Raw genomic sequence first — 24,246 nt, forward strand, 5'->3', positions numbered from 1 at the left:
GATTATGAAATGGCTGGAGAGTTTATCATTACACATCCTTCCTTATTCATATCTCTATATTGAAGCCTGATGGATGAGGAGCTTTAAATTCTGTTGTAGTTTTATTGAAGTAATGTATTTTATTTGAATAGCTCTTTTAAAGTTGTCTTACTGGATCCTCTCATTTCATCCATTCTCAAATGGGATTTATTAAAGAACATTATGATAGGCCCAGTGCTAAGAGTAATTAGAGCTGGAAAGGAAGATTGGGATCTGATCATCAAGAGCCCTGAATATTGGATTGAGTAGGGAATTCATTCAGTAAGCTACTAAAGACATGGTGATAGGGAGGTCATGGATGGATGATAAGTGGGTGAGCTATGTGAGTGGGTAGTTTTTATTTCTGTTACAGATGAAGGCACGGAGTCAAAGAGTAGTTATGTGACTTGCATTAAATCAGAGAATCTTAGGGGAGAAACTTGGACTTAGAGTCTCATTCTATGAACTCTGGAGCTCTTCCCACTGTCTTGTGCTGCATTCTTTCCTACCAGAGGCCACAACTATCCTTACCAAAAATGGGAACAAGGCGGAAGAAAAAAAGACAGCTGGGAACTTCCACCCCCAGACTTAACCACAGAACAGCCCCATTTATACAGGTAGAAGAATACAACTGAGCAAAAGGAATATAAAAATAAGAGACACTTGCCCATAGGAGCAGAGGACTCCTTTGATGATCTGATTTGCAGGAGAGTAATATGAATTCTCAGATTTGAATCCAGTCCATTGACCCAAATGCGATTGAATGAGATTAGATTTCTTAACTCTCGCACAGTCCTCTTTGGACTGATGGTAGAAATTATGTCCATTTCCCTGGAATTTCTTGCCAGCATGGTGCTGACCTTGAGGCATTTCTGTGGGACCTGAACTTCTAATATGGACCTTTCCTGATAGTTGGCCCCTTCAGACTCCTGGGTTTTTGAAAGAGAATAGAGAAGTCTAAGGTTTCTCTGAATGTCCATATATTCCAAACTCTCTGTGTTCAAATGAATAATTTAATTGTTCAGTATTTATACCTGGGAAGTTATGTGGAATTATAAAAACTTAATGTACTTAACTGTATCAGGGAAGAGCAAGGAACACATTAGATACTTTTTGCATTGCAGGTGCTTTTACACGGCTCATCTGATTTCGTATTCACAGTAGTCCCGAGAGGTAGATATGAGCATTCCCATTTGATAGGTAAGGAAACTGTAACTCAGAGTTTGAGTCACTTCACCATGATTATTTATCTGGTAACTGATAAGGCTTGGAACTGAACCTGGATCTTTCTGACTCCCTGTCCACTGTTCTTCAGTCTAGTTTCCTGCTAGAAAGCATCCAAAACCTTGTAAGTGGTAAAGTGGTAATCAGAACATTCACTGTGAAAATTAGAAACAGAAAACATGCAAAATATTTAGATACAAAGACAGGAAGACATCAGAAAAGTGACTTTCATATAGGCATTTATTCCTTCATACAACAGTCGTTCATTGCGAGTCTACTATGTGTCAGTCATTCTTCCATGTTCTGAGGATAAGGCAGAAAATAAAGATGAAGCCCCTGCTTTTATTCAGCTTATGTTCTAGAGAAGGAAATAGATAACAGATAAGTAAAAAAAATATGCAAACAGGATAATTTCAGATACAATCAAAAGGAAGTAAAATGAGGAATGCGGCGACTTTAGGTGGAGAGGTAATGGAAGAGAGAACTATTCCCTCCAGAGGTGACATTGGAATTGAGATCTTTTTGATACAGAAAGAACCAGTCTGGCAGATATCTGGTATGGAGGGTCAGGGGTGAGGGCTGAAATTGTAGTCTGTGTTATATTAAACATCCAGAGCCCAGAATGACTGCTGAGACTGGGGAATGGGTCCTGCCTTCTGTCCTGTCTACTGCTTTAATTTATAGGTGGAAAATCTCCCAAGAAGTTTCTTTTCCATGATAAAAATGAAACCCATTAATGTAATTTCAAATCTTAGTCGATCTAGCTTGAGTCCAAAGGTTTTCCAGTGCCAGGGCACCAGTGTGACTCGAAAGAATTGAAATCACAGCAAATTAAATAATCTTGTTGAGTGGATGCTAAACCAGCCACCAGTTTCATGACATGTAACATCGACATGTACAAGTACTAATTATCCACTAATTACAACCACAGTAGAACTGTGCTTATTTTCACTGAGAATGAAAGACTGACACAGTGTTGTGAATGGTTTTAAAATCCACTCTGAGACTCCGTATGCACAGCCATTTGCTCAGGAGTTACTGAGTTTCTCAGAGAGCAAACAAAGAAGGTGAATATTTCTTTTCATCTTGGTGGCATGTTTATTTAACTAGTTGGTTTTTAAATGGAGGTTTTGTGTACCTACCTATTGCAGACCATTAGTCCCAAAGAGTTAATGCTAAATTACTGAAAATGTAAATGAAATATTTTGCAAGTGTGCTTCTGGCCCCTTTGCTGGACTGCATAGGAAGGGTTGGAGGTCAATCTTCTGATGACAAGAAAAGGTGTAAGGAAAGACAGAGAGAGGCACCTGAACAGGAGAGCCCAGGTGATCCACTGCCAGCTGCAACCCTTGACTTTAAATTTGCCAGGAGGCTTGCCCCATTTCATCCCTGAAACAAGGGCAAAGTCCAGACCATCTTCTTTCACCTCCACTGCAGGAACAAGCAAATATCCCAAATATTTGCTTGGGAAAATAAGCAACTATTTATAATAAATTAGGTAAGGGCACAAATGTAGGAGCCAGACAGACCTGGCTACTTAATTATAATATTCAGTGAATGATAAATATTTATGTTGATTTTCTGATGAATATGGAATAAACAAGATCTAGAGAAAGATGCTATGGTGGTCTTTTAGTCTGCCCACCTCCGTCTGATAACAGCCCCAGTCACACAGACCAGTATTTACTGCTCTCTTATTCTTCCCCAGCTTTATCAATTCTTTCAGTGATTGTTACTTTATTGCCAGGTTTTTTTTTTCATATTCTGAATAAGAAACTAAAATGTCACTGAAGTCACCTATTCAATAAGACATGGCTGAGATACCCCATCGGGACTCACCTTACTAGATTCTTGGTAGCATTTTGGAAGGATTACTCCATCAGACTACAGCCAGGACGTGTGATCCTACAAGACCCTTTGCCTCATCCGCCATTTTGACATTCACTACAGAGTGCTTTGTGGACTCAGAGAAATCGGAGGCTGGCTGTTTTCTGCAATCTTTTCTCTTTCTATTGTCTTGTTCCCCCACTGTGTTAGTGTTCTTTGGGAAATGAAATGTGGGTTGAGCCCTCTCTGACAGGTTAGCAGTCCCTGTTTATGTGTGACAGATTCTCAGATAAATCACATAATTTACTTAAACAAAAAGTGAAGGCAAAAGAGAAATAAAATACATATTAGAAAGAGTCAAGAAAAACTGATTAGCTTTGGCAATCTCCCATTCTCCCCCTATTAACCTCAATTAACCACACATGCTGCAGACTCTGACCTAGAATACCAAAAAACATGGCTTTATGAACCTGTAAAATTTTATGTTAAAAACCCAAAACAATAATTATCACAGCATATAATTCCATTTTGAATTTATTTGGAAGTTTTTTCCCAAAAGTCATGAAGTTTTTACAAGCTGTAATATAAATGCCAAGTGAACATTCACACATACACAGGCCATTCCCTGCTTTGGGTGGTGGTAAGTGTGTGTGTGTGTATGTGTTATGTGTGTGCCTGTATGCATGCATGCATGCATTTTCAATACATATTTTCAATAGGAGAGTTTATTCATTCAATAGACTAATACTTATTGATCATCATCTTATGCAAAAGTCACTGTGCTAAGCACAAAAGATATACAGATTAACTCAGGCTCTTAAAAGGTATCCCTTTAATGAACCTGGAATGGCCACAATCTATTGAGGGAAACAAACATGCAAACAGAGTACAAAGGATAAAGCTATAATGGAAAATTTTATAAGGTTCTCTGCAAAAGAAAAGAAGGAGTATGCAACTCGTCCCTGAGTTGTTATAGCATTAATCTAAGGACTCATAAAGGACACTAACCTGTCCTTTATTTCCACTTATGTTTATAAGGTTGAAAAATATCATATGTACTCTAAGGAGGAAGAGGTTATTTGTTCCCCATTAAATCATGGCTATGATACAAAGTAATAAAGTGAGGCACATAACATTTTTAACAACTTGCACAGAGTAGCATTGTTGATAGATTAGGCATGAATTTCATCATTCTTGCAAGATATGATACTTCTCTCCAAAGAACAGAACAGTGAAACACCATTAATCCTGATTCTCATTGAGGAGGATTCTGTAGTAGTTGAGAATGTGGATTCTAGTATATTTCAAGAAACCCCCATTACTGCTTCCAAATAAACACATAAGATTAATGCTATTATTAATAAAGTGTTACCAAACAAAAAACCTGCTGGACAGACTGTAATGAAGAGTTACATAGGCTATTTGCAATTAGAACATTAAAATGGCAGTTGCTAAAATTAAAGTGCTTTGCAAATGTTTTCCCACCAGTACATTAAATATTCCCCTAAGACCTTTTCCGCCCTGTATCTTTGCCTAGGAAGTGCAAAGGTAAACTTCAACCAGCCATGAAACTGCTCTAGATTCTCAGATAGGTGGAATGAAAAAATAATGGGGTTTTAAAGTATATATATAAATTTAGGACAAGAAGAAAGGATTGAACTATGTGAAAATTAACTGGAAAATGTGTGATATTAAGAAGTGTTATGTCAGTCCTTTGATAACATTCAAAGCTCTCTATAAGTGATATTTTCCCCAGATTTTTAAAATTGGATTTCAAAACATTGCTGCTACCTAAAAGGTCTTGTACAAATTATAGAGTAAAGATGATCTTAACGAATTGCACACCTACAAAGCACACATATGTTTTTAAGACTTTGCACATCCTCCGAGTAATTTGCACTTTATCCATCTTCCTGATTTTATTTGTCACATGAAAACAGATGTAGAAACAAGTTATTTTCAGTGAAATCATTTTAGGGGGAGTGCTATGGTGGTTTTCACACCTCTGGAGTGTGGCAGGAATTAAAGAAATTTTAGTGTTCATTTGAATAAGCAGAAGGAAACTTCGACTTTATGTTGCCTGGTTATCAATTTTTCAGATTTTGTCAGCGGCAACCAATCAAGAAACAGGTTTTCCTTTGGAATGTAATTAGAAACAGCATCCCAGTCCTTTTGGGGTTTAAAATAAAAATATAAAATAATGTGTTGATTTTTATAGATGCTGTGTCTGTTTTTTGAACAGCATCTGCTAAGTGCACGGCACCAAGCTAAGCACTTCACCTCTATTGTTTCTACACAGCCTCTGTGTAGCTGTTACTATCTCCATTTCAGAGCTGACAAATCTGAGGTCAGAGAAGTGTATGACTTGTACCTGGTCACACAGCTAAGAAATAGCAGAGCCAGGATTTAACTCAGACTTGACTTTAATTTTAAATCTAGGTGTACTTTTTTTGGTAAACTTCCATCTCAATCTCAGCTACAGATTTGAGATTTTAACCTGTTCCAACTTCTCTGTCAGAATCCATATCTGCCATTAAAGGCTCAGTACAAATGCAGCTTATCCCCTTATCTTTTTCTATCCCACTACTCAGCATTAATCTTTCCTTTTTCAGGGCAACTGAAGTTGTCTATGTGCACGTTTGATTAGGCCTTGTAACACAGTTATTTGCATATATGTCTATCTCCCTCACATTTTTAGTTCAAATACGGAGACTTACTGATGTATCCACTTGGCTCTTCCCAGGTGCCTTGTGTCCACATGTGCTTTTGTGGGGGAGAAGGTAGCATCACCCCTAGGACAGTGTTTGACCTCTGCTAGGAGGGTCCTGGGGCCAGATGGAGCTGCAAGAGGTTAACACTGTAGGTAGTCCAAGAAAGTAATGTCAGAATGAAAAAGCCAAATTAGCTGGGATAGGCAGAGTAGTAAGGGAAGACATGAATGTAGCGTATGTCAGATCTCAATGTCAAAACAAAGATGGCCAGAATGTAGTTTAATCCTTTGCTAGGAGGATTCAGAATAGAACCTCTTGGAATTCAGATGAGGACATACTGGAGACTATGAGGCAGGAGCCCTGTGTTATTGGCCTTTAAATTCTTTTGTATTCTATAATTGAGCACTGTTCCTCGTGGGAAAACTAGACCATTTTGATAAACCCCCAAATAACCATGATCCTATCATCCAGAGATAACTCCTCTATATCTGTATACATCCTTTTAGAAAAGTGATTTTCACCCTTGGTTCCATATTAGAAACTCCTAGGAGATTTTTTTTTTTAATACTAAAAATCTTTAATTGTACAAAAAACAAAGTAGTCCAACTATTGCCCATTTATGATGATAAAAATTGAAACAAAAGTTCTAAACCCATTTTGTAAAAATTCTGTTATAACATTCTTAGATCTGGTTCATATTATTTCACTGGGTCAAGTAAGATTTAAGGTCAAGGGGAGAAGGGGAGACAAAAAATTAAACAAAGAATTTTACCTTTTCTCAGGAGATAACAATTTCATTAAAAGAGGATAAGATGACTAGCCCCTTAGCAACTGTGTCCCTTTTTAACTCCAATGGAAAGTACAAAGATTTCAATTTTTTAACCCCTGGAATATTATCCACATACTTAAAATATTCTTACTGATGTTTAAGTTTTACCTTAGAGGAGATCTTACTTCAAAGACAGGTCTGCTTATCAAACTATACTTATTGGATGAAGATTTCTTCAGCAAATACTGGTTTCTTGAATTGAAAAAAATCAGCAAGACAAAATTTTAAATATCTTAATTCAGAATACACTGTAAACTGTAGACAGCAACTGGCACATATATCACAGACCAGCACAGATAAGAGGTTTTACCAGATGCTTATAAACTTTGTATCTTCCTTTATTGGTTGGTCAGTATGAATTTTGCAGCCAGATCCTTTTATGAGCCTGGTGATTTCTGCCTTTGCTTTCTGCCCTGCCGGTTCATTGGCCCTCACAATTGCCAAGTAAATTTTCTGCTCTCCTTCCTCAGGTTCTTGGCTAGGAGGGAAATATGTTCCTCTGATTGTGATTGCAACTTCAAAACATTCACTGATTCTCGTCAGCGCTTCCTTGGAGGAAACTTTCCACCTAGCAGTCTGTGGGAAGTCATTGATCTCTAATTCTTCCTCATATCTCTTATAAGAGTCATTCTGTCCACCATGTTCTCTCTCTCTTCTTGTTTCTCTTTAAAAATCTCTATGCCTATGCTTCAGCCCATACCAAATACTTCAGAATTACTCGTGTGGGACCCTGTGGGACTGTGGCATCAGTTTTTATAAAACTCCCCAGGTGGTTCCAATGCAGAACCAAGCTGGAAAACCAGCAATGGTTTAGAGTTCAGCTTCTCAAAATTTAATCTGCATACACATCACCTAGGTCTGGGGCGCATCCTGTGATTCTTCATTTGCAGCTGGCTCCCAGGTGCTGTTGATGCTGCTACTCGTACCATACTCTGAGTAGCACAGTATATACTGTCTTCTCAAAAAAATTTACCAATGCATGGATGAAGGTTTGTCATTCTCAGTTTCCTTATCTGTCAGTGAATGGGTGAGTAGCAGACATTTTACAATTTTGACTACCCAGGACCTGAACATTTCTGGGGAATCTCAAGTTGGAAAGGAAGCGAAATTAGACCATTATACACGTATGATAATCCAGCACTATTCTAGGAGCTGAAAAGAAGAGTATGTTACTCAAGCATTTAATATGTGTCAGGAACCAAGTATTTTAAATTGATTATTTAATGTTAATAAGCCTCATTTTACAGATGAAGAAGCTGAAATTTACAGAAGCTCAGTAACTTGCCAAGGACATGCTAACATGTTACCTTGAAGGGGAACTGGGGATGTGAAGCCAGGTGGTTTGATACAGAGCCTGAGTACTAGATAATCTCTGAGACCCAACTATATAGTAAAATTTAGATCACCAGCCACTCCTACCTCATTTTAATCATACAATATTCAGAATTATTCAAAAAAATCTTGGCACAAAGAGAAAGGGGAGATGGGTGCCATATTGCACATTGAGCACACACATCAGTGGTATGTTAATGGCACCTAAAGATGGCATCATTTCATACAACATTCTTAATATCGGTTTGCCATCTGCAGCTCAGTTTCTCTGAAGAAATCCAATATGGTATCTGAGGTTTAGCTAAATAGCCTAGAGAGTTTTTTAGGCACTTAAATGCCTCATCTAGTTCTAATCAGAAGGCACTGCTGGAGGGCTATGTGAGATTGGGAGGGTAAGCCATGGATGGGCACTGGTGGTGAGGAAGGAATTGAGGGAAGAGCAGTGGGGTCAGTGACTATCCAAGTATTCTGGCAAAATTAGATTCAAACGCAGCAGCTCTGGTCCTAACTGTATTGTGTGGGCATGTGTGCATGTGTGTGTGTGTGTGTGTGTACATATGTGTGGTGCATGGCAGGACCACCAGTACAGGAGAGAATTATGCAGAGAAGACCTTTGGAAATAGCATCAAACCACACATCATCATCTTCATTACTCCAGCCCTTGTTGGTTGCTACCTTATCCTTCACTCTGATGACAAGTTGCCTTGACCCAGATGCCCCTAATCGATCTAATCTATAATGAGTGGAACAGCAAGGGAGCAGAGCTTGCCTCAGACTTGGAACTCTCCCTCCAGGCTGTGGGCACCTCCATCTGTCATCAAGGCTTGTAGGGGGGTGCAAAGTGGGTATCAGAATTGATGCTTTTCCTTTACAGGCAGGCTTTTTCCATTTGCTACCTGTAGCAACTACCAAGTCTTGAATCCAAAGGGGGAAGTGTTTCTGGCAGAAGAATGCTGTGTATGCTTTCCCTGCTCTTAAGGCAGAATTGGGAAATGCCATCTGTTGGCTTACAAAGAAAGAAAATGAAATGCATTTGTTACAGAAATCCAACAACTATAAACCACGTTTGACCCACACGTTTTCATACTCACATTTAAAGTACAGCCTTACCTTTACAATTTTTAAAGCCTCTAGTAGCATCATGGAAATCCCTGTTCATAAAGAAAAGTCCAAGGTCCATTGGCAATGTCCCTTGTCACATTCTCTAAAGAAAATTTAATAGCAGCACTTCATGTACAATAGAGCAACTCCAAATATTTATACCTGATGAAACAGCCCTTATTTAAGAAGGGTGTCTGATGGGCACAACTTGCAGAATCCCTTTTTTTATCCCCTCATAACTGATTTGTAGCTCTTGTATTTTATTTCTTTCTGGTCACTCTTTTTATTCAAAAAAATATCATATACTCTAAAAACACTAATTATTTATTGTGTTTTGTTAAGCAAACCTAGTACATGTCTTCACACCAAATTTGATTTTCTTCCTAATCCTGAAATTTGCATTTTCTGTGTGTCCATTCTGGTTCTTTCCAAATTCAGTGCCCACTTGCATCCACTTGTAAATACTATGCAACATAAGGCTCTATAATGGAATAAAATTAGCGGTTCTAGAAGTTAGCATCTTCTGAAAAAGACAATAAACCCGTGAATAACCAAGTTTTGTTTCTTACTTAATAACGTGCCCTCAGACTGAACTGACGTTTTTTACTTTTCCCTTTCTGAGAAATATGCATGTGAATGATTAAGTGTTGCTTTTGTGGACTAAATAAAAAACGGAATGCAACACCTCCTGTTCCTGACTCCATGACCTGCCTGGGTTCTGCACCTAGAGCTCAGGGCCATCAAGAAGAGAGTGGGATCAAGTGAGAAGACAGCAAAGGAGAAAGAATTATCATCTCCTTTTCATGTTTTTACTTTACTGTTGACTCTTTGCTGTGAAAAGTGACTTTAGGACATTCCTGGATGAAGAAACCAGGGCCCTGAGAAAAGATGTGGTTACCTTTGCTCTCAATAAGTTACTGACAGGGCTGAGACTGGGACCTGTCTCCTGGGTCCTAGGCAGGTGATTTTGCTGCCATCCCACTCCTTATGCTAGGGAGACAGTGAAGGAGCTTCAGAGTCAGAGTCCCCAGATTTGAATCATGGCTCAGCCACGTGTTAGCTGGATGACCTTGAACAAGTTATTTAATTGTTTCCTCCTATGAATGGAATCATAGTAGTTCCTGTTACTCTGGACTGTTGCAAGATTGAATGAGATAATGTGTGTGAACTGTTTAGAATGGTACCTGGCACATAGTCAGTGTGCAGTAAATGTTGGATGCTACCATATTATTATTTGTCCACTTTTCTCCATTAATTAGGTAGAAAGCAGCATGTAGGACAACCATGGAGTGGCCACATAGCCACTGTGCATAAGATGGAAGATTTAAAAATCTTCATTCAGCAGCTAAACATTTTAAAAAGGCTATCAGGAATTTCTCTAATGACTTCCAACTATCAGCATAGAAGACAGTGTCTAGAAATTGCAAAAACACTAACACTTATTCAAAGAATGGAAGCGAGCATACAGGTAACTTTAATGTTCATGCATTGGAACCATTATGGCCACTCTGTATAAAACAATGTGGAGAGCTCTAGAAAGCTGCATCCATGTCACCTCATTCAAACAGGTTTTGCCTGGCACCTATAATGGGCCAGATTCTATGTAAAACACTAGAAATACAAGAGGAATAAGATCTATATGCTATCCTTTTACTTGGATCCCATTAGAGAATACAGACTCTTTAACAAATAACTATAGCAGAATATTGGGTGCTATAATAATAGTATTTATATATTCAACAAATGTGATAGTCTGTGATCTGGGTTTGGGGGCTCACCCAAACACAGTCTCTGCCTTCCTCAATCAAGCATGTGACCCAGAGGTGGATCTAGACAAAAGATGAGTTAGGCTCAACCTACCAGAGAAGGAAAGGTCATAGAAGGTTTCACCAAGAAGGTGATACCTGAACTATCTGCAAGGACCCTGAGGATTTTACCAGGTAGCTTGAGATGGGGATAGAAAAATGACAAGCAGAGGAAATGGGACGTGAAAAACAGAGTGAACACTAATTGTATCTCACAAGGGTTGATAATTCCAGTTGTATTTTAAATACCAAGCCCAGCTTCCAACAGTCTTGGAGAATTAATGCTGAAACAGCTAAGACCTGTACTGCTTTAAGTAGCACTTTAAGGAAATGTGAATGTCGTGGCAGTAGATTACACAGCTGCAAACCAGGACACCCACAGGGAGAAAAATCAGGGAAAAGATGTCGTCCTTACAAGTATCACTTCTCTAACCGTAACTACTTAGAAGATTTTTAGTTCTCTTTTGAATAGGCAGCCACATTTTCCTGCTTAGGCTGTTGCTCAGAGAGGCCGTTAGATTTCCCTGTCACCACCACAAAAAATCATAAAGCAGCCATTTTTAAAGTAATTGCACATTTCTAGCCATATGCTCTCCTGCCTCCCCTTTATTGAGTATCATTCACTTAGGACTGGCATAATTCCCCTCCTAAATTGGAGGTTTGCATATGTAATTATAGCAAATTATGTGTTTGTTTATATCTCCAAACTACATTCAAAAGCTCACCTATGATTTATCTTTTGAAATTCAGTTTCATCATGTCAATCCTCAATTTACTGTGCCCAGTGGTTCTACAGTTACATGTGTGATGAACACGCCTCTCCCCTGCATAGATTATAGAATGGGGTTGCCTTCCACACTGATGAGTCACAGTGGTTATAGAGGGAATTTGTTTCATTGTATCTTCTTCCCTACTTTAAGGCCCAGCTGTGCTCGGCTACAACACAGTTGTTAGAAATGAAGAGGCAGCATTGGTAAATTTGCCTAATGTCTCTGGTTTGTGAATAATGGCTCACTGCATTCCTCTCTGACTGTAAAAACGGATGGGGCTGTTGAAAAATCATAGCTTATACAAAGTACCTACCTTTAGAAGGAAAGAAGCTTTGCCCCTCCTGGGTTTAATGGTCCCTGGCTTGATAACAAACCTGATTTTCATTTCAAATAACCAAAATGTAACTTTAATCAAAGATATTCTGCTCTTTGTTTCTGTGTTCCAGATTCCCTGTGGACAAACCTGATCACTGCCTTCACTCCAACTCCTCTTTATACCTGATTACTAAACAAACTCATTCATTCATTCATTCAACAAGTATTTTAAAGTATCTACCTTTCCCCAAACACAAAAGACTTCTTAAATTCTAAAAGGCAAAGTTCATGACTGCCTTCTGATGTTTAACAGTTTTATTGATGTATAATTTACATACAATAAAATTCACCCAGAATTTAATGGTTTTCACAATATTTACAGAATTGTGCAACCATCACCATAATCCTAATTTTAGAACATTTTCAGCACCTCAAGAAGAAACCTTGTACCTATTAGCAGTCACTCCCTACCTCCTCTGATTTCATACTTTTTTTCCTTTTGACTTGTATTTTTTCCTACCTTTTCCCTTATGACTGTGAAAAAAGAAGGTGGTAGGAGCCCAGAGAACTAAAACCTGCAAAGATTTTCCTGCCTTTCCTCCAAGAACAGAAACTGCCTCTTTCTCTCAGTTTATGGTTCACTGTTGCATATGTTGTTTCATACACAGTATCAACAATATTTGCTGATAAGTATTTGAAAAGTACATCCTGGTAAAGGTATGCTGATGAAAAGGAGCCATGCTGCTCTCCCCATACACGTGTGTGTCCTATGAAAATAAGTACATTTCCTAAAGAATTACCCTGAGAGCCAATGAGGAAAGGAAGCTGACCTCCTACCTGTGCACAGACACACCACAATGGGCTGTGGCTGAATGACCCTGGGGAAGAGAACCTAAAGTGACATTAGAGGAGTCCTCGGGAGCAAAGAGCAGAGGGGCTCCTAGTCTTTTGTTCTAGTGTAGCAGCGGGCTAGCAGCGGAGTGGAGGCCTACAGCCCTTTCACCCATTTGTAGCCTCAATACAGCAAGTGTTTCTTGCTTCCATTGTGTTTTCTAACAGAGTGCCCCACTGAAGAGCTGGTGAGGCTTGGTGAAAGCTTCCTACCCCCTTGGGAGAAGACTAATTACTTCGTACTTGGTAAGAGCCTTCCTGACATGTGACCTCGTTGGATAGAATGGTCTGAAAATGAAGGCATCAGATTCCTGCCTTAAATGCCCCCTGCAGTGACCCTACAGTCCCTTAGTCAATATGAATCAGAGTACCGTGTTCCCCTTTATACTCCGTCTGTCACCTCCACCACCAATGCACTCCCACATTTGTCCCCTATACCCCACTCCCTTGCACAAACACACACTGAGCCACTGCACTCAATGATCTGATCCAGCTGCTAGAGCAGCTCAGTATTTTTCATTTTCTGGATGTGGCCAGGCAGAAAAATTAACATCAATTAAGTCATAGCAAGATTCAACAAACCATAGAAGTGTGTTGAGCCTTTCTCTTAGAATCCGAGGACCATCTCAAGCCACATACCATGAGATTCTGGGTCTTATTTGGATACAAATGGCCCACACACCTTCCCCACACTCAGGTATGCTCCTCACGCTCAAAACAATATCTTCCTGAGCAAACAAATTTTAACTCTGTATCAGAACCAAAGAGTAGAATATAAATTATCTGTCTCTTCTATAGCAACTTTCACTAACTGACTAGTAATAAGTGCCTATTCTATGTTCTAGGCCGTGGGCTAGGGGAGGCACCAGGATTTCAGAATCAAAAGGCTGGCTCTTCTCATGAACTCTGTCACTGCGTCTAAAGGGGAAATGCAGACAGGCGAGCAAAAGATTATATTAGAGGGCAATAAGAACAATGATGATGGAGTCTACCTTTTATGTCAGGGCTTTTCAGATGGGCACCTCACCCAGTCAGAGAGGGTTTAGGGAAGGCTACATCTGAGCTAAATGTTGAAGAATCTGGGTGTAGCAGGGGGTGGTGGCACATTTCGGAGAGAATTCATGGAGAGGCAGATAATGTGTACAATGGGAACTCAGGCTTCCTTCCCATAGGGAGTATAGAGAGATGAGGGTGGAGGGGAGTGAAAAGAGCAAAGCTACAGAGTGGGGTTTTATTTTGAAGTCTGTGGCAAACCATTTAACTTCCTATGGGCTCGTCTTGGTTTTCTCTGAATTCCGTGGACTCTTCCCCACCCCTTCAGTGTAAGACAGAAGCTTGAGGCCATCAGTTCTTCAGCGGATCCTGGTGAAATACATTTTCCATATTTCACATAACTCACCAGTTTAGGGAGTGAGCTTTTCATGTGATTTTCTCTGTTCTTTTCCTGTCAATCAGAATATCCCAACCCTTATTCTCAACCCTTATTCTCTTCAGAGACACTGTGAAATCAAGAAATGTAAATTTGACCTCCAAATTGCCATTTGACAGTAATAATAAAACCATAAAACCTGCAAAAGACAAATTGATGCAATAAGCTGGAAGACCTTGAAGGTTTTGTCTTCGTGTTCCTTTTTCTTTGTCTTTACACTCAAAGGGGTGATTCATTTGTGAGAAACACCATTCGAAGAAACAATAGATATTTTCCATGTGGAACTTATTTTTGTGTAAAGATTTAACACATAAAACAAATGGCAAAATTATAGTATGAGATCTTCAGTGTGTAAGAGCTATTAAATTTGAAATAATTATGTATACAAGTAGTTATTACAGAAATAATCGTGTCTGTCAAATACAATAAAAAATCATATAAGCATATAAAAGTTAAGTAAGAAAGTGCCGTTTCATAGCCTGAATCTAATCAGCATCAACAACCTATTCATTGTTCATGAATTCTAAAATCATTAATGAGGTTCTTAAGGTAGAATTTTAGTCATGTGCAAATGAATCATTGAAACTCCACATTATCAGAAAAACAGTGGTTCTGTAGTGAGTGTGAGTTTTTAGGTCCCCAAAGTGGTTGCAGTACCTCAGCTGTCATAAACAGTTTTTAAGTTTTCGTTACAAAATTTTTTTTCAGGAAGAATTTCTCACTGGGGATTGGAGAGTTACTATTGTCCATCAAGTTTGCTTTTGTTTACCTGGACTTGTTTCCTGCGCTCAGGAAGCTACTTGTCCCAGATATTTAAAATTCAAATATTCTCGTTTCTACACAGGTCTGATTACAACAACTTCGAGGAAATTGGATCGAGAACAGCAGGCAGAACATTTTCTGGAGGTGAGTGCATAGAGGAAACCAATGTTCATTAAAACTTCTTTAACCTTCAACATAAACTAGAACTTTAATATATATGAATAGGGGGTTTCAAAATGAAGATATTTCTCTTGGGCTAATTGGCTGTGAATTTGGAGATTCCTGGTACACTACTTCCGAACGTCCTGTGTGACAAGCAAGAGTCACAGGGAAATCTTTGCTTTTCACTGAAAAGATGCAAATTTATCACCATTTCTGCCTCGACTCCAGGCCTCTCTATCAGTAACTGGAAAAGGAAGTTCAGGAGCAGAGCTTCATAAGCCGCCGCAGCTTCGGATATAAAAAGAGAAAGTGCAAAAGTGTTACAGATAAAATGAAGTACATCATTTGTGAAGAGCATTGCTTTATTCTGTTTCATTTCTTGTGGAGAGGATTGAGGAAGAGAAGACTGCTAGTTGATTCACTACCTGAGATGACTATTTCTGAAACCATAAAATGTACTCCTATAATTCATTAAGACAGACACAGCGGCAATATTAACTATTTCTGGAGGAATAAAGGTAGAGAGTAAGGCATGGGATGAGAAAATAGATATGAAAGAGCCTTGTGGAATATTCTTTCTGTATATATCAAATATCTTTATTTGGAAACTTGAAGTCTAATAGCATGTATGACACTGCTTGACATATGTGACTTGAGTATGACAGTCTGATGTGGAACAGATGACAATGCTTAGAACTTAGGGCTTTGTGAAGATTTTATAGTATGTCCACGCCTCTAAAATGATGTTAGTCACTAAGAAACATTTACTGGAATCCACAGCCCCTCCTGACGGATACACAGAACCACAACCCTCTACTCTTATGATAGAATTGTTTTCAGTGGAAATTCTCTTCTTGGGTTCTCCTTTAAATCAGTCCACCAATAATTATTTTAAAAATGCTAGACAAGGAGTTGGTGCATTTGTGTGCTGGAGCTGCTCTACCATAATTAGCTTGAGTCCTTGGACTATTCTCTTTATTTGCTGTGTACCTCAGTTTTTCATACTGTGAAATGGGGCAAATAATTACAACTCTGTATACCTTGAAGGATCGTTATTAGGATCAAACCTTTTATTTTATATCAAAGTACTCTGAAAACTCTTGAAATGACACCTAATAAAGAATTATTATTGTCATCATCATCATCATCATGCAAAACTATAACGATCCTTTTAAAACATTGCTGTCATCTCATAAAGGTAAAAGACTCCAGGCTGACAAAAAATTGTTATAATCTTTTTTTTTTTTTTCCTAAATCATGCCATCGGACCACAGGACCTATCAGGTCCAGAATTAGAGTACATTTGCCAGAATAATCAACCTTATATTATATTCATGACCTCCTTCCTTTCCCAAGAGAGAGCCCTGGAGAGGCTGTGTTCTTGTGTTTTTGAACCCATTACCTCCCAGTGGGGAGTAGGGAGGGTAACTCATTAGCTGGGATATTTGGCTGAGATCCCTTTCTGCCTGGTCCCTCTCAAGGTGTGTGACAGGATGGTGTTGTGTAACAGGATGGATCTCGTAGGGAGAATCAGCAAGAGCAGGCATTTGAATTAACTTCCCCCAAGAATCCTTAATGGCTTCCCACCCTTTACAGACTTGCATAAATACCAACCAAATATTTTGTACTTCAGGCTAACACACATTGGGATCTAGAACATCATTTTTCTTATTTCACATAATCTGTCTAGGAAAGAGGTGTAACATAATGGTTAACAGCCTCATGGATTGGTTGGGATATTAAAATACAAACTGTGTGTAAAATTTCCAGTCCAATATCTGGCACCAAGTGGGTGCTCAGTAAAGTGTAGTTATAATTATTGTTGTTTTACTTATTATCATATGGTACCATAACATCTGAACTCTCTTAAAGATTCAGCTTCATCTCCACAATCCAGGATGAATGGATATGCAGGAGGAGCCAGGCTGAGTGACCTCTGGACTCCACCTGTGTGCCAGGGACTGCCCTAGGTGCTGGGGATAACACAGTGAATATGAAGGATGGGGAGGCAGATGATAAACACATCAATGCTATAACTTCAAATATGAGCACAACGAGGCCACTAGCGGAAGGTTCTAGGGTAGTGCCTGAAAACCAGGGGTGATAGGCAACATTCAGCAGATTGGGAGGAGGGCCTCTGTGAGCAGGTGGCAGGTGCACTGAGACACGATTCATGTGTTGTAATAACAACCCAGGTCAGAGTGATTATGGGTGTAATTGAAGGAGGGGCTTAAGGGGGTGGAAATTAAGTTGGAAAAGCAGACAGAGAGGACTGAGGGAAGGATTCTGAATTTTGTTCTGAGGGCAGTCAAAGGCCATTAAGTATGGAGGTGAAGTGGTGTGATTCTCATTGAAAAAGGTCTCTGAGTGCTCCGCTAGGGAGAGATGAGCTGGGGCCGTGCGAGAGTGGCAGCAGGAACTCTGTGGAAGGCTTCTAGAGGGATCCAGGTAAGAGACTATTGTGGGGTAGAAGAGGGTGAGGGTGGTGGGGAAAGAAGGGATTTATCATCTAATAGAAATCCTTAATGATTCTTGGTAACAAGCATCAAATGGCTTTTCTGAAGTTCTCAGAGAAGAGATCTTAAAAACTTGGTCATCTGGATCATATCAACTTACCCTCCAGCGTACAACATTGCTCTTTCATTTGGTAAACGCTCCTGCTAAGATTTTCAAAAACTGCTTGAATAGCAATCAGTTTCCCTCTCTCCCTCATTCACCTCTCTCTCTATTTCCCCTCTCTTACTTACACACACTGTTGCTCTCAATCTTTAAATTGCTCAATTCTTGGCCACATTGTTTTTTCTCTATATACCATTGCTGTGACAGTTTGAGTGATGTTCATTTCTTTTTTTTCTGAATGGATCATGGAAGGAATATTGCTTTATTTTTGCCCTGCAAGATGTGAGTAAAATATCATCATTGGGAATGCAGGATAGAGTTCTCTGTTGTACACAAATTTTTCTAACAGCTGATACATTTTATGGGTTGCACATGCTGGATGTGGGTAATTAACCTCCTAGAGAGTCTTTAATTGCCAAGATAACCAAATGCTCCTATTAAACTCATATTAACCTTCCGACTCTGTTTCATATCTCTCACCCCAATAAAACAAAATTGACTTTTCTTGAAAGGACCCATTTAGAAGCTGACCTGGCAGGTACACTTCTGACTAGGTAACCAGGAGGGCATTAATGATTTGTTTGTGGTTTGCTGTCCCCATGATAGAAGGCACTTAATTGTATACCACTGTAGTCTGCCTAGACATTGATTTAAGATATTTGGCTTGACTGTGTATGGACTGTAAGGGTTTTTGAGTCTGTAGAGCATTTCCCTTAAATCTATGCTTATAAGAGGAAGGTTGTCAAATATCAGAATCCAAATGACTTGCTAAGGAAACGAGCAGAAAAAGAACTGTGGGCAAATTCACAAGCACAGCTTATACTTCTTTGGTGAATTCTGAGTGTTAATTCTTGCCTGGTTTGGAAGTTTGTCATGTGGAAATACAAGCCTGTTCTCTCCCTACCATAAAATGGAAAAAAAAAAAAACAAAACAAAACCCATGGAATTCTTAGCTCCTGGATTCCAAGTCATAAACATTCCTTGATAGCCAGCAAAGATTCCAGTGGAGAACAGAAGGCAAATTCTAGCAAATAGATTCAGAGAGTTGATAATGGAAGCAGTCACTAAAGAGTGGATTTACTTTTTAGCTTGGCAGATGTGACTTTAACCCTGATGACCTCATTATCATAGAAGGCAGCCACAAAGTAAAATAAGGGAATAAATGCACTCATTCCTTCTTACATTATAATCATGTGTATAGATTGTTTTCTCACTTACTAGATTTAAACTCCTTATGAGCATGAAATGTGATTTATCAATAGAGTAAGTTGAGGTGGTGTGGGGAAAATTCAAGCAGGCCTGAGATCATATGTTGGTTCTGCTCACAGAGTTCAAACAGGCTCTTGAGCCTCTTGGGACCATCTTTCCCTCATCTGTAAAATGGGAATAGCAGTTTGTATTACAGGATTGGTATAAAGAGAAATGAAATGGCAAGATGAAAGTGCTCAGGACACTGTCTGTTGGACAGGAAGTAGTCCATGAAGGGTGGTGGATGTGGGCAGCACACACTGTCTTATTCATCTCAGTATTCAGAGCATCTAGTTCAGTCTCTGGGAAATAGGAAACATCAATAAATGTGTGAACGAATGATTAGGCTAAGAGACTTTTATTTCACCCCAAGTGAGATCATGAAGCACATGGCAAGGAGCATGGGTTTGGAGACAGAAAGGGGGACACAACCCCTTTCCAGTAACATGTGCTTTGTAAAGTTAAATAAGCTCTGATCCTCCATTTCTTTCTCTGTAAAATACAGGATTAATTACACCTACCTCACAGAATAACTACGCAAAGGCCCTGGCACACAGCAACTACTAAACTGTTGTTTGTTGCCTCCCTCCTTCCCCTTGTCCTCAACAAACACACTGTCCATTTCCTTTCTTTTCCTATAGTGTCTCCAGAGGTTCAAACAGCTTATAGGGTTCAACTATTCATGTCGTCTTATATCTGCTTATATAATCCTATAGTCCTGGCTTAATTATGTGTGACTCTTTATCCTTCTTTCTGAAAGAGCATTATTTTGCCTTCCTTTTGATCTTGAAATGCTTCTCTGTTCATGGCTGGATGATTTTGATAAAAGTCTTCCAGAGAGAACAGAGAGAGTATTTTATTTGCAAATCAAAATAGGACAAGGCCCAGTAGCCAGTATAAAAACAGAGGATACGAAATTATGTTATGTGTGTGTGCACATAACTGTATGCAGCCCAGAGAATTCGGTGAGATTTTATAGTGAACTCATCATAAATAACAGAACACATTATGGAGGAATATGCTACGTCTATAGGAATGTAAATTTTTTAGCATTTGTCTGTTTAACATACTCATCCATCCTCCTCTGTGTCATACAACTCATGTGACTATTTTTTCCTTCTGTCTGAAATTCTTGTCCCTTTTTATAGTTTTATTTTCCAGGGGAAAAAATACTGCTCTTTGTAAGTTTTTATAGCATTTCCTCTTGCTTTAGGATGCAAATTGATTTCTTCAGCAAGTTCTCATCCTTAGTGGTGTCTTATTTTGTTAAGCATCTGCTTTTAAAATGATGATAATTTCTCGTAGAGAAGAATCATGAGCCCATTCCAGCCCATTAAGCAGTCCATATTTTCATAATTTAACTCCAGGAGAAGTAGAAGTTTCTTTCATTAGTCTCCTCTTTCTGCCACCCTCAAAACCTCTGCAAGAAGCATCAGTAGGCCCTCAAAAAAGATGGTGTATCCGTGCATAAAAACAGTATCCTGTAGCAGGCATTGGCCTCAGAAGGAAAGTGGGTCACAACTTCTGTTTTTCAGAGTTCCCGAAAGAGGGCCATGTGCAATTATGCCCTTGATGGCTGCTGACCTCCGTCCACCCTCTCCTTTCAATCCCACCCCTTCTCGGGCCACCTTGTTGTATCAGCTTTGATAAAATTAATGGAGACCTACTTTTTCTGGGTTTTTTCCCCCTTCGTAGGAAAGGCACCAAGATCCTGTTATTGGAGTTAGTGTGTTTTTCCTACTAGATGGTTATTTTCTTTGTATTCCACACTAAGGTCTATTAGAGTACTAAACTCATGAGTATGTAATAAGCTTCTTTGGTTAGCAGCTCTCTTGGCATCAGGGGACCGTTTTCCATTCCTGTCATTCAAACTGCCTCTCTCCCATTTTATAGCTGCAGAAACTGAGATCTACCCAAAGGAAGAGTTAGATCTAAGGTTACACAACCACTTCATAGTAGAGTGCCTGGTACAAGTCTTTCTCTCTCTATATATACAGTAGATAAGGCCCCAAACATCCATCTACACATTGAAATATGGCAAAATGAATCATCTTTCCCCACTATCATTTTGTAATCATGGATTGGCTAGGTATCAAGTCAGCTCATCCTTGAGGATCAGTGTCCTGTAGTACCTATCTGAAAAGAGGAAGTTTCCTCATATTCATGCTCTTTGGTTGTCCATCTCAACCCTTGCCCACCCCCTGCTCTTCAGCACCTACTTCTCTGCCCCCTTGCTGCTGGCTCGGCCCTGGATAGAAGCTTGCTCTGCTCCTGGACTCTGCCCCGAACCCCAGGATACAGTCCCGTTGAGCGGTTACTGTGCGCCTGTGCAGTCAGCATGGACTCAAGCAGAGAGGTGACTATAGAGCAGGCCAGGTTTCACTTGCTGGACTGTCCTTGTCCCTTTATTCCCAAGCACTGCAAAACCAGTCTATGTAAGTGTATCAGACTTTACTAAGGGACTGGGAAACTGCAAGCAATTACAGCATAGAAGGATAACATCAAAATATGATTATTTCCCTACTCTATACCCCAAGGGCAGAGTCTCCCCCAAATCAAAATTCTCAGAAGGCTCCTCATGGGCACACATAGGTGCCCGACTGTTCCCTTCCCCTCATATCCCTGCCTTCTAAGCACCTCCTTCCCCACTCTCTTCAGTCAAGCTTTCCCAAAATCCTGGCCTTACCTGCAGGAATTGTTCTTGCCCAGGGACAACCCCCTCCCCAACAGTAGATTTTTCTAAATCAGTGTCATTCCTAATCTCAGGAGGGTTTCAGCAGGGAAGTCAGGGGTAGCCTCTGACACTTCAGGTCCAGTTAAACAAGGAGTAATTGCTGGTGATGGTGGCAGCGGTGGTGGTGATGGCAGTGGTGATAGTGGTGGCAGCAGTGGGGTATGTGTGTGTGTGTGGGTTGTGAGTGAGGGTTGACATTCCAGATCCTGCAGAAGAGTCCAGGCTGGTGTGGCTCCTTAAGAGCATTCTTTTTTGAGATCTTCACAGCATTGTGAACTGTACACTTGTCCCTTTATTTCCCCAGCTGACCAAAGAATAAATAATGAATCAGACACACACAAACAAACTTTCAAATTCTCAGAGATATTACATTCAAAACGGATTGTAAGATGCCCCTGGCATAGGCAGGCAGCTCAGAGAAGAGAGTGTGGAAGGGGAGGTGACTGGGAAGGTGGGGAGAGTATGGTGGGTCTCACCTCCTTCTTCTAAAGAGGCTCCGCCATGGCCAGGTATGGAAGGAGCAGATCTGGTGTCATCACCAGATCTTATTTTCCCAAGGAAAACTGATGTCGGATTTACTTGCCGAACATCCCTGTTATTAAATATTGACAACTGCTTCATTTTTTTAACACTGTGTAAGCCAGTGAGCAGTAAATATGGGCCCATTTGATGTCTTTTGATGTAAGTGAAGATTTCTTTTCGTAATGACCTGCCTCATAATTTGCAATTCTCTCACAATGGAGTAAGTACTTCACATATTTTGTAGAATGAGATTAGTTTGCTGTCTTCCCTTCACCCCACATCTTTCCAAAATGTGCCCTTTTGGGTCACTGAGAAAAAAATAATACGTGAGCTCATGGCTGAACCTTAAGAGACCCTGTTGAGGTTGGATATGATGGTGTGTGAGAATTTGCTTATGATCTCAACTCAGGACTGTCTTAAAACCCTGTCTCCATGTGGACAGAAGAAGGCAGGGGTTGCTTTCGGTCTCTGGATTTCATAGAGTTGTGTGGGCATCATTTCTGCTCCCTCATGTTGGCAGTAGTTCTTCACTTCTTAACTTTGCTTGTCTGTGCACCTGGTTAGCCTCCAAGTTAATGATCTGCAGGCAAACACCCTCCTACACTAGGAGAGTTGCCTGAATAAATCCTTGATCCGTATATAATCACCTCTAGTATACCTGTTTGTGAAAGATAATTTTTGTTTTGTTTCCCCTTAACTCTGAACACTAATTAGTAGAGAGACAGTAAATGCAACCTGTTTCCTTAGATCTGAGAAGACCTTTACATCCAGTAGCTCAGCCTGGAAGTGGCAGTGAGCGTGCCTTTGCCACTCGGCTCACCCAAGCTGCTGCACTGACAGATAATTGCTCCTGGCAGGTCGCAGCTCATTGATCTGTGCACACAGGACATGGTGGAGCTGAGGCTCTGCTTTTATTTTCATTGTGAATGGTTTCCAAATGTGGTGCTATGTTGCCACTTCCTTCAGGCCTTCCAGGGCAAACAGCTATAACATCCCTAAGCACTCATTGGATCCTCTGTGGAGGGAACCGCTTACCCCGTTGGTCTGGTATTTCACAAATGGCTTATCCTTCCTCAAGGAAGAGGATCACGTTTCTCTGCATGCCTCTGAACAATGGTGAGAACTCCCAACTGTGAATCACACATCCCTGAAGCCCCCACTGGCTTCTCTAGGTAGTGCAATGACGGTAAATTGACCCTCTGCCCTTCACTTCCACAGCTCCTTTTCCCTCTCTTCTGGATGTGTTATTTTCCTGGTTTATTTTGGGCAGCACATTCTCTGAACTACGAAATGATCTGTCCAGTCTGATTTCATTTGGCCCCTTCAGAAGCCACCAAAGCCCATGCCCAACACCACATGTGTATGATCCCATTGAACAACGTAAAACTGTCTGTGGGAATATAAAAAATATCACGGCAGCAGGTTTTAAAACATGCGATTCTGACTCAAGTGCCTCTGTTAATAAGAGGGAAATACTACTTTAGCTTATTTCCTGCCTGCAGTGGATGGCTAGGTTCAAATGAGCTGTTGTTTCAGGAACTTCCAAGTGATTTGTTTTTGTGGCAGATGAGGGTCTACTAACCTCATTTATTTTGTAGCAAGACTGGTTTAGTGAAATGCGGAGAGGGTTGTCAGTGTAGATGCAGAACACAATGACGAAGATAAGGCAGAAGGTCCTCAGATGGCAGATCCAAAGAAAAACAGGTTGGTAGGTTGGGGCAGAAACCATCAGTTCCTGCAAAATAGAATAAACCTGTAATAAATTTGGTTCTTTCGTTTTATCAGATATAGCACAGTATGTACGTTATATAACTATTAAATCTAAATTAGTGAGAAAGAAAACATCTTTTATAAAATAATTCCCAACTTCTTGTAGTCCTCTCAAGTTTATAACAAAGTAATCTTGTATTATAAAAATAGAGATGGTTAAGAGCGTAGGATTTGGAA

At 39.9% G+C, this 24,246-nt stretch overlaps 1 protein-coding gene across 2 annotated transcripts in view; it reads left to right on the plus strand.

Annotated features, from left to right (window-relative positions):
* FAT3 (FAT atypical cadherin 3) overlaps positions 1–24,246 on the plus strand; it is a 652,719-nt gene that overhangs the window by 436,403 nt on the left and 192,070 nt on the right. For both annotated transcript variants that reach the window (XM_037841083.1, XM_037841084.1), the window contains exon 4: positions 15,097–15,158. In XM_037841083.1, the coding sequence (XP_037697011.1) occupies positions 15,097–15,158 (62 nt within the window). The remainder of the gene's footprint in view (positions 1–15,096; positions 15,159–24,246) is intronic.

Source organism: Choloepus didactylus, chromosome 6 (assembly GCF_015220235.1).
Source record: "Choloepus didactylus isolate mChoDid1 chromosome 6, mChoDid1.pri, whole genome shotgun sequence".
In the NCBI taxonomy this organism is placed as follows: Eukaryota; Metazoa; Chordata; class Mammalia; order Pilosa; family Megalonychidae; genus Choloepus; species Choloepus didactylus.